The sequence below is a fragment of the Urocitellus parryii genome, chromosome 6, assembly GCF_045843805.1.
Source record: "Urocitellus parryii isolate mUroPar1 chromosome 6, mUroPar1.hap1, whole genome shotgun sequence".
Lineage (NCBI taxonomy): Eukaryota > Metazoa > Chordata > Mammalia > Rodentia > Sciuridae > Urocitellus > Urocitellus parryii.
In genome coordinates this window covers 32,185,269-32,197,194 of record NC_135536.1, presented here as the reverse complement: position 1 = coordinate 32,197,194, position 11,926 = coordinate 32,185,269, and the positions used below count along the sequence as shown (strand labels likewise).

General features: G+C 41.5%; 1 protein-coding gene across 1 annotated transcript; it reads left to right on the top strand.

The window, feature by feature from the left end:
- Positions 1 to 9,403: 9,403 nt before the first annotated feature.
- On the top strand, positions 9,404 to 10,360 carry LOC113200704 (olfactory receptor 10G2-like). Its single transcript, XM_026414223.2, has one exon. It carries the CDS (start codon positions 9,404 to 9,406, stop codon positions 10,358 to 10,360), a length of 957 nt encoding a protein of 318 aa, XP_026270008.2.
- Positions 10,361 to 11,926: the final 1,566 nt, after the last annotated feature.

Sequence of the window (11,926 nt, the reverse complement as noted above, 5' to 3'; positions counted from 1 at the left end):
ACCTTGGTTCAAAGAAACTGCAGGCATTCCTAAAAGATCAAGAACAGAGTTTTCCACTAACCGGCTCACAGCAAAAGGAAAAAACTGAACGGGTAATAAAAGTCTGTCGGGTCTATCAATTGGTTAATGCTTACCCCTCCAAGCTTCCTATAGGAAGGCGTCTTCGAGGAACCAGACCAGGACAATTCTGGGAAGTGGACTTTACTGAAATTAAGCCAGCAAGGTATGGACTTAAATATCTCCTAATCTTTGTAGATACATTTTCAGGATGGATTGAAGCCTTCCCCGCAAAAAAGAAACGGCACAAATGGTGGTCAAAAAGATCCTAGAAGATATTTTTCCAAGATACAGCCTGTCTAAGGTAATAGGGTCTGATAATGGACCGGCGTTCGTGGCCCAGGTAAGTCAGGGGTTAACCAGGACCCTGGGGATTAATTGGAGGTTACATTGCACTTATAGACCCCAGAGCTCAGGACAGGTAGAAAAAATAAATAGAACCATTAAAGAGACCTTGACAAAATTAAGCTTGGAGACCGGCATAAAAGATTGGACTATGCTCCTGCCTTATGCACTGTTTCGTGCAAGAAAAATGCCCTCTGTTTCTTTGTGTAACCTCACCCCCTATGAAATTCTCTATGGTGCCCCTCCTCCAATAAGGGACCTGACCCCAACTCTAAGACCTAACGATTCTTTTCACACCCCCTTGCTTGACAGACTTAAAACTTTTGAAAAAACTCAGTGATGCCTATGGAAACAGCTGGCCACTGCCTACCAACTTGGGAATGAAGGAACTCCACACCGATATCAAGTGGGAAACTTCATCTATGTAAGACAACATCAGGTGTCATCCCTAGAACCCCGCTGGAAAAGACCATACCAGGTGCTACTTATAACACCTAAAGAGGTAAAAGTAAATGGAATCACTTCCTGGATCCATGCCTCTCATCTCAAGCCTGCGCCCTGTCCAGATTCTGGTTGGAAATTGAAAAAGACTGGTAACCCTCTCAAATTGCGTATTCGCCGTGTGGATAAGGCTATAGACTCTCCCCTTGACCACCAGTGGTCCTAACCCTCATCAGCCCGTACAACAGTGATGGCTAATCTCAAATCATGTCAGCTGGCTATAGGTCTTTCCTATTGAGATAACCCTGATGAAAAAGATCCCACTAAAATTCCATTAAATCCCTTCCATACCAGATAATAGAAACAAACATTATGGATGTAGAGACACTCGAGCCAGATGTAGGTTGGTTAACCTAGATTACTATGTTTGCTCGGCGGACTATCAAAGCCACAAACAGTCACAGCTATGTTGGGGAAAAACCGACTTCTTCTGTAAGTCATAAGGATGTAAACATACAGGGGCTACCTGATGGAACCCAAACCTCCGCCGGTTCTCAGACCATTGCCCCTTGCTGAAGTAACAGATACTGAGGTATCTCTCCACCCATTCACTCCTCTCTTCTCCTGTCAATGTCCACACCGGGTCCCACCAGGTCCTCCTACCAGCTAACCCAAAGCTCCAACCAGCTGAGGAGAGCCCTCAGACCCCTATCCGAGATGTAATGAAAATGGCCTTTAAAGTTGCTTTGTCATCACTGAAAACAGGTTACTAAAAATTTAAAGTCCCTCACAGGCTTTTTGGGATACTCACTCCAGTCTTCCCCTCTGCTCTACCTGTTCTACTACTCGAGTTTTTGTTGCTAGGAAAATCCCAAACCCCTTTCCCATTATTCTTTTACATCTCTCCTTCCTCATTCTCAGATCCATGGAGCTGCTCTCAGCACCGCCTTCCCCGTCCTCCCCCTCTGTACCAGGCCCACAAAACTGACCTTCTTCAGAAGTCTTCACTATGGCTGACTTTAGGACTTTCAGCAAAAGAGTCCCTATAAAAGAGTTCAGTATAGATAAACTTCCTCTTTTCATATTGCCCTGTTCTACTTAGCCACTGACTGAAAAAATCAGCACTCCTAAGCTAGACACCCCCTTACTAGTTTTTCACAAAATATGTGAACAAGGCGTCTGGCCTTGAGCTGGGGCTTCACAGAGATGGCTACATTTCTAAGATAAAAAAGTTATCAATTGGGCTCCATGGTAACAGCTGGCAAGGAAAAAAAAAAAAAAAAGTTCTCCCCCTCCCAGGTGTCCTTGAAAAGTTAACTTGCCCAGAACAGAGAAAAAAAAAAAAAAAAAAACAGAAACAAAAACTGCTTTTTGTAAACTTCTGCAGACTGGAAACTTCTGAGCCCCTTCCCTTACATGTTGAGTACAAAATTCTAAAACTACCTAAACTTGGGTTTCAAGAGATTAATTGATTACAACAGAAGCAATGCCCTCTGTATCCGGTTGCAACCAAATAAGACTGTTTCCCTGTCTTCAGTGCTATCTTAGGTGCCTTGCCTTGCCCGTCCCTGCAACAGTATAATTCTATATACTTAAACATTATTTATGTTTTCATAAAATGGTCAACAGATGTGATTAATTATGTAATGGTGCAGATGTTTCCCAGAGTGCTCTATCATGACGCAGGTTCATTTAAAGATCAAATAAGGGGACATACAACCTGGTTCTGCTGGGAACCTGTAGCCCTCACTCTAGCCATCTTATTAGGAATGGGAATTGCTGTAGGGGTGGGCACAAGGACTACTGCCCTGGTCCGTGGGACGCAACAAATGACCCAATTAGAAACAGCAATGGACCAAAACTTAAAGATATTAGAAACCTCCATCACAGCTTTACAGGAATCTTTAACCTCTCTCTCTGAAGCTGTTTTACAGAACAGGCGAGGGTTGAACCTCCTCTTCATGAGAGAAGAGGGCCTTTATGCTACATTAAGGAAAAAATGTTGTTTTTATGTCGACCATACTGGAATTGTAAAAAAATCTATGAGTAAACTAAGAAGACGCCTTGAAGAACGTCAGAGAGAAAAAAAAACCCAAAAAGGGTGGTATGAGTCTTGGTTCACACAGTCCCCCTAGTTAACTACGCTTTTATCAGCCTTGGCCGGTCCTCTAATAATTCTTATATTGTTGCTAACGTTAGGACCCTGTTTGATCAACCGTGTAGTTTCCTTTCTCCAAGCCCAAAATTAGACAAGTCAAACTTATGGTAATCAGACAACAATATACCCCACTAGCAGACACAGAATGTGACACCCCCCAATGATCACTTTTATGATTAAAAGTAGCCAGAAAAAGAAGTGGGGAATGAAAGGTTAATAAAATAGGTACTTGTCACTCTGTTTTTCTATATGCTTAACAGAACACTGTTGAAATCTTGTTCCCAGGATGTGTTGTCCCCAACTGTGAACTGTTTGCTAATCTTGTTCCCAGGATGTGCTGTCCCCAACTGCCAAACTGCAGGATGCACTCCCTCACTCGGTTGCAGCAAACTGCTCACTCGCCCTGACCCATCAATGAACTTCCCTCCCTGCCCTCTCCAAGAAAAGTATATAAGCTCTGCTCAAGCAGTTCTCAGGGCTCTATCTCTCTTTGCTATAGAGAGCTCGGGCCCCAGCATGCTGGTCTCCAAATAAACCCACCCTTCTGCTGTTGCATAAGAGAGTCTCTTGTGGTCTCTTACTCCAACGTTTCGCCGGACCCTTACAAAGACCCTGTCTCAAAATAAAAATTTTGGAAAAAGAATTGGGAATAAATATAACTCAGTGGAAGAACATCATGGATTCAATTTCCAGTGCCACAAAAGGAAAGCAAATTTAAAAAAAAAAAAAAAGGGCAACACAAGTGAAAATAGACAAAGACAATTACAATAAATGTTTCTGGATATCAAAAGAAAACAATCAACATAATGAAGAGATAATTTACAGAAAAGAAAAATATACAAAAACTCAATGCAACAGAAAAAATCCAATTAAAAAATGGACAAGTGACCTAATTAGTTAATTCATTAAGTGAAATAAATCAGGCACAGAAAGACAAATATTGCATGTTCTCACTCATGGGAAAGCTAAGAAAGTTGATTTCATAACAGTAAGAGTAGAATAGTGATCACTACAGGATAAGGATAAGTACAGATAGGAAAGGGAAGAAAGAATAGAGAGAGGTTTGATAATGGTATGAAAACAAATTTAGCTAAGAGGTTAAATCTTAGTGTTCTACAGCAGAGTGGGGTGACTATAGTTCACACTAATTTAATATATTATATACTAATTTATTATGTCAAAGAAGTAGGAGAAAGGAGTTCAAAGGCTCCCATTAAACTGATTAATGTTTAAGAAGGAAATGCTAATTACCTTGATTTGATCACTACACCTTATATACACATATCAAATTATCACACTGTAGTCAATGGATATGTACAATTATTATACATTAATTTTAGAATTAAATTAAAATTTTAAAAATCATTGATTTGTAGTGTCTTCCAGTTTCCTTGGTGTAAATTCTACTATGACAGCCAATTTCAACACAGCACCTCTGCACATGGAGTTGGTAAGAGAAGTGTGGTAGCACACTATTATGTGGTAATTACATCATAAAAATATGATAGATGTGAAGAAATGCATGGATATTAGCAAAATATAGTCAAATAATTAGTAATGTATTTAATATTACATTTGTTTAAGTATAATTTAATTGAAAGTGTGTATTTAATTGTAAATGTATATTTTAATTGCAACTTTAATAAAGAGCTTACAGAACTTCTGAAAATTTAACAATCAGCTATTGTAAGCCAGTATAAGCCAACTCCAGCACACAATTGATTTCAACTATGAATAGGAGAAAATCATACCAAGAATCTAGATGGCACCATCCTCACCTGTATGGCCCAAGGAGCCAACCCAACCTGCCATATCCCAAGAAAGAAGAGCAAGTATCCAAAAAATTTGCAGCCATCCTTGTTCCCCAATGCTATAAGAACAATGGAGTCATCCAAGAGATAATTAACTTTACTCAATGGAGCTAAATTTGAGAGATTTTTTTTTCTCAGTATCAAGAGAAGTGAAAAGATGTAAGGAAAACTGGCTTAATTATTGAAAATTAAGTACAATTTCAATGCACTTCTGCGTATAATGTGGATAAATGTGTTACTCCCACAACACTTCAAAGAAGGGAATCACAGAAGTTGAAGATTATCCAAATTGATAATACTGTTCCTCACAGCTCACTTTCTAAATGTGTAGACATGATTCCTGCTCGCTGTCAAAACAAAGCATAATGAGGTCCTGGGGAACATAGTTCTCGTGGGAGAAATGCTTCTGAGTAGAACTCTCAAGAGGTGAAGAGTGCTTTCCAAATCTCTCAACAGTGTTTTTTTTAAATCTGGATCAAAGGAGATCTAGCTAATAATGAAGCTGATTCAAGCCCATAAGCAGAGTAATCACACTCTATAAAGAATTTCCAAGAGCTGGAGGTCTCATAGATTCTTAAATCAGTCCATGGTTGGCTCCCCTGGAAGGTTCTGATTCTATTCCAAAACAGAGATCTGGTAGCCCATCTCCACAAGCCAAAGGCATGCTCTGAAGGGCGCTGTCCTCGCCTGCTGGACCATCTGAGAGCAGACCCCACCTCCAAGATTTTGCTGCTGTGTCCTTGTGAGTCCAAGAAGAAAATCGTTCTTAAAGCTGAGTCAGTGCTCAATAGGAACAAATGATTAATTTCTAGACTTTAAAAGTTATAGCAGCCAGGAGCAGTGGCACACGCTTGTAATCCCAGCAGCTCGGGAAGCTGAGACATGGGGATCATGAGTTCAAAGCCAGCCTCAGCAACAGTGAGGTACTAAAGACTGGGGCTATAGCTCATTGATAGAGCACCCGCTTCATATGTGTGAGGCACTGGGTTCGATCGTCAGCACCAAATAAAAATAAATAAAGATATTATGTCCATCTACAACTAAAAATTATTTTTAAAAAAAGTCAGGTACTAAGCAACTCAGTAAGACCCGTCTCTAAATAAAATACAAAATAGGCCTGGGAATGTGGCTCAGTGGTCGAGTGCCCCCGAGTTAAATCCCCAGTACCCAAAAAAAAGTTGTAGCAGTTTTGTCAAAAAAACAATATTTAGTCTGTCTTTTTTTCCCTAGCTGCTTCTTCAGTTCATCTTCTACTCCCAGAGTTAATTGATTAGGCATATTAATATTTTTTGTACTGACAACAGAATCCAGGGGTTGCATCCCCAGCCCTTTTTATTTTATACTTTGACACAGAGCCTCACTAAATTGCTGAGGGCCTGGCTACACTGCTGAGGCTAACCTCAAAAGTGCAATCCTCCTGCATCAGCCCCCCCCCAGTCACTGGGATAACAGGTGTGCACCACCACATCTGGCTATGCTTTGATTTTTTGCAAGGTGAGAAAAGGCACCACCTCTAAGGGTTTAGGAAGTCAGCCTTCTAGTGAAAGGAGCACAACAAACTTCTACCTTGTAGATTCCAGCCCGACCCCGTATGAGGGTCCTGGTCCTACACCTCACTCATTCCTTCCCTGGGAGCCTCTCCCTTGAATCCCTAGTCCAGAGCCCCTGCATCCTGCTGTTTTGATTATCGCTTCTATGAGTGATGTCACTAGATTCTTATTTTCTTTCATAAAATACTTTTAATATTAAATTACAACTATTTTATACGATGAACTTAACCATACTAAATACTATTTAAAACAAAAAAATAGAATATATATTCAATTAGCCAAGATGTAGATATTTTAAAATATTTTTTGACTGATGAATCCAAATTTTCTTCACTCCCCAAATTTACATGCCTAAGATTCCACAGCTCCAAAAGATTAGTAAGCCTATAATAAAATGTTACATTTTAAAACATTTTCTAAAATTGCTCTATCTTAGTGACTCAGTCCTGCAAACACTCTCCCAGCTCGACATGGCTTTCCACTTCCAGGAAGTCTTCTCTACCCACCTCCCCAGTCTGCCACCTATTATGACTCCACCCCAAATTGAAACCACCACCTCTGCTGTCGCTCCTCTGAAAAGGAGCCTGTTCTGGGGCCACCAACCATAACCACATGGGTGTCCCTACCCTGCCAGCCAGGATGCCCAGGGCCAGACAGGAAAGGAGCAAGTAGAAGGAGCCGTCTCCCTGCAGACCACTGGGGAAAATGCACCTGGACTCATGCACCACAGCCAGGGGAGAACCCAGATTGGTGAAAAAAGACATTTTTATTATAGATAAGGATTCATCATGTACATTATTTTCATTATATATGAATACCCAAATAATTGTCATCTCATTAATATAATCCTGGTATAATTTGATTTGTGAAAACTAGATTTTCATTACAAAAATTGAAAAATACATAATTTTCCCAAGATAGAAGTACATTTATGGTATATATTTCCTATTACTGATAGAAAACAAATTTGGCTAATAATTGGCACCATATACATGCTCTCAAACTGTGCCAACTCTTTTACTTCTAGCTAAAGACAGTACCACCATCCATCGTCCTAAAAGAAATCAATGTATTCCTCCTTCTAAATATAAGGTAATAAAAATTTAATATAGTCTTCTGTTTGTGGAAAAAAGTCTATAATCAACATTTCTATGGACCCTATAAAGTAGGATACATTCTTATTATTAATAATTACTGGATATTATAACTTGCAGTTAATTATTTTAAATAATAATAAAGGTAAAACATGTTTGAGACTGGTGCTGAGATCTCTACGTAATTAGACTCTTACTAGTTTGGGGGGTGAAGTTTTTTGTTTTTTGTTTTTTTGAGACAGGGTCTCGCTAACTTGCTTAGGGGCCTCACTAAGTTGCTGAGGCTGATTTTGACTATCCATCCTCCTGTCTCAACCTCCAGAGCCGCTGGGATGATAGGCTGAGCCACCGTGCCCAGCACTAGTTTACTTTTTGTTGTTTCTGAAAGGATGCAAAGCAGCAGATATGTAAGCTGAACAAATCTAATGATTTAATAAACAACTTAAGGATTATACTCAATTATGTTGCTTTATATTTAACAATATAATTGCTTAGCAATTTGCTTAGATAAATATGTTAACTTTCTGTACTATGGTAACCATTTTACTATCTATATATCTCTCAGAAGATCATGTTGTATACCTTAAATAAACACAATAATTTTTGTGGTACTGGGTATTTTTCTCAGGGGTACATCCCCAGCATTTTGATTTCTTATATTGAGACAGCATCTTACTATGTTGCCCAGGCTGCCTGGAATTTGTGATGTTCCTCCTTCAGCCTCCCAAATAGCTGGGATTACAGGCATGTATCACTACACCAAGCTAGCAAACAGTTCTTATTATTATACTGCAATTGTCTTTTACAATATAAGTTCTTATTTCTTGGAGGATAGTCTTCTAGAGCAGGAGAACTCTTCCCAAAAGAGAAGACAGCCAGAGTGAATCTTGAGGCACAAAGGTAAGTTAAAATGAATCTAGGGCTGAGAGTGTAGTTCTGTTGTAGGACGTTTGCCCTAGCATCTTAGAACGTTGGGTTCCATCCCAAACAAAAGATGAATCCTATTACTCATAGTTCCAGAAGGAAGAAGGACATTGTCCCCTGAGGACACAGATAAAAAGAAGACTATAGGAACATGCAAATTCAGCAGGGAATGGTGGCGCCGGTCTGTAATCCCAGCAGCTCAGGAGGGTGAGGCAAAAGGTTTGTCCCTTCAAAGCCAGCCTCAGCAAAGGCGAGGCGCTAAGCAACTCAGTGAGACCCTGTTTCTATATAAAAATACAAAATAGGGCTGCAAATGTGGCTCAGTGGTCGAGTACCCCTGAGTTCAGTCCCTGGTATCAAAAAAAAAAAAAAAAAAAAAAAAAAAAAGAAAGCACAGAAAAGAAAGAAATGTGCAAATTCAGTTGGTAAGGATAATCAAAAGTTCAGGGCCATCCTAAGTAAATTAGAAAGACTGTGTCTCAAAAATAAATAATAAAAAGGAATGGGGGTTTAGCTCAGGGGTATAGCACCCTGGGTTCAATCCAGGGTGTTAAAATACCAAAAGCAAACACCAGATCACAAATGTTCATACAGAGTCCTCATGGGAAGAGACAGTTTGAAGATATTAAGTCAGAAACCAACAACAGTGATGGCAAATGTGGAGTAATTGTTCCATGCTACTCCATATCACAAAAATTCCTTTCTATGTGGCCCTCTTTAAGACACAGAGCCATCATATGCACTTCTATGCACACACATCCCTGGGCTTGTCCTTCCAACACTTTCGTACAATGTCTCCCTTTAAAGGAACATTTCAGGACACCTGGAAACCAACCAGTTTCAGAGGGATTGTCTTGCCAAGCAAACTCAGATGATTGATAGCAAATGCTTTCTAACTAAATGTAGAAGTCCTCCAGTTACCTTCTAGGCTCTGGTCATTAAACAAAAACATTCTCTAACCTCCTCACTGTGTTGTTTCCCATGTCTAACTTCACCATTCATCTTAGCAGACTGAAGAAAAACATGAGAAGAAACAAAAACACATCACTGGACACCACAGTGACAAATTTCATTCTCTTGGGCTTGTCTCATCCCCCAAATCTACGAACCCTCCTCTTCCTGGTCTTCTTCATCATTTACATCCTGACCCAGCTGGGGAACCTGCTCATTCTGCTCACGGTGTGGGCTGACCCGAAGCTCCATGCACGTCCCATGTACATTCTTCTGGGAGTGCTCTCATTCCTGGACATGTGGCTCTCTTCCGTCATAGTTCCCCGAATTATTTTAAGCTTCACTCCTGCTAGTAAATCTATCCCATTTGGTGGCTGTGTGGCTCAGCTTTATTTCTTTCACTTCCTGGGCAGCACTCAGTGCTTCCTCTACACCTTGATGGCCTATGACAGATACCTGGCAATATGCCAGCCCCTGCGCTACCCACTGCTCATGAATGGCAGGTTATGCACCATCCTTGTGTCTGGAGCTTGGGTGGCTGGCTCCATCCATGGCTCTATACAAGCCACCTTGACCTTCCGCCTGCCCTACTGTGGGCCCAACCAGGTGGATTATTTTTTCTGTGACATCCCAGCAGTGTTGAGACTGGCCTGTGCTGACACCACTGTCAATGAACTTGTGACCTTTGTGGACATTGGGGTAGTGGCCGCCAGTTGCTTCATGCTGATCCTGCTCTCCTATGCCAACATAGTCCATGCCATCCTCAAGATTCGCACTGCTGATGGGAGGCGCCGGGCCTTCTCCACCTGTGGCTCCCACCTAACTGTGGTCACAGTCTACTATGTCCCCTGTATTTTCATCTACCTCAGGCCAGGTTCCAAGAGCCCCCTGGATGGAGCAGTGGCTGTGTTTTACACCGTGGTCACTCCATTACTGAACCCCCTCATCTACACCCTGAGGAACCAGGAAGTGAAGTCTGCTCTGAAGAGGATAACAGCAGGTCGAGGGACTGTGAATGAAAATAAGTAGCTACAAGCTCAGGAACCACCATGTCACCATCACATCCCTGCTTTCAGCTGCTGCTTCATGTGACAGAAGCTTAAAAACAGATATTGAAGTAAGCTGAATTCAATGTAATTCTAGAAAGAAAAGCTCCTGGTGCTACATTCAGTCCCAACAAATTGCCCATAGTTGTTCTGACCCATGCCTCAGAAGAATGCATATTCTGGCTATGAAGAATGAATGCTTTACCTAGAAGGAGGGGGAATCATTCCAGGCAAATTTGGGGGAAAAAAGGTCAGGTACAGTGGTGCACATCTGTAACCCCAGCTACTTGGGAGGCTGAGGCAGGAGGATCACAAGTTTGAAAACAGTCTGTGTGATTTAGTAAGACCCTGTCTCAAAATAAAAGGGTTGGGAATGTAGTTCAGTGGTGGCACACTTGCCTACCATGCATGAGTTCCTGGGTTCAATTTCCAGCACTATGAGTAAAAATAGGTGTGGGGAGAGGCCAACATAATAGAGCCCCATTTCCTGTCATCTATTTGCGCCCCTCCTAATTTCCCAAACTGCACATAAATAAACCCAGACCTCTTAACTTAGAATTTAAATATATATATATACATAACCTCTGCACACTTCATCTCCCAAAACATCTCTATCTCCCTCTTCTCCCTCAACCTCATTAATTTAACTGTCATTCCTTAAACACTCTCTATACTTTCCTGCCTCAGAGACTTTGATTAAGATGGTTCCTTATCTGGAATGCCTTTCTTCTGTCTCCCTATTGGTGAGCTGGAGTTTTATGCTTCTTTCAAGGCCCAGGAAAAATCCTCACTCTACAAGAAGCTTTCTCTGATTCTCCTAGTCATGACTATATCCTCCTCCTGTATTCCTGTAATACTTTGAACTTTATAATGGTGCTTCTCCTTGGTTAGATAGAGGTCCTGGAGAACAAAAAGCAGGTTGCATTGGTGTTTGTGGGAGTCCAACCTTGCACATGACTGAGTCACACTCCCCAGGTGGGTGCTGAGGCGCTCAGTCACAGAAATGTGGCAGAGCTTTCCCTACCCTTCTTGGGTTTGAGGGATGGTGTGTCGTGCATGGGTGTGTCTTGCTACAGCCCCATGGGTAGAGCTACGCTCACCTGTTCCTTTGTAATATAACCCCTTGCCCTGTTTAGGATAAAGTCTTCCATGGAAGTGCCTTGTGTGTGTCCCCTTCTCTTACTGTGCCCTTGGGTGTGGCCTACCCAGATGTCAGGCCACCTGCTGACAGTGGACATCATTAAGATAGACTCAGCCCCCTGAAACCTGACCCCTTGCCTCATTTGAACAGCTTCTCCTCAATAAAAGGGGTCAGCGCATGCTCACTCTCTCTCTCTTTCTGCCGACCCTTAAGGTCAGAGGAGCCGTCACAATTAAAAAAGGTATTTGTGTCTCTTGTGTGGTTATTTTGCGCAGCCTAGTCAGCCCAGTTTACCTGGAGTGACCCCTGAGCCTTTTAGTCACGAGAATAGAAACCCAGCAGGTGTCTGTTTTGCAACACCATTTTCCCTAATATCTACCAGGAGCTACTTGTCATGGAGATGGCTAG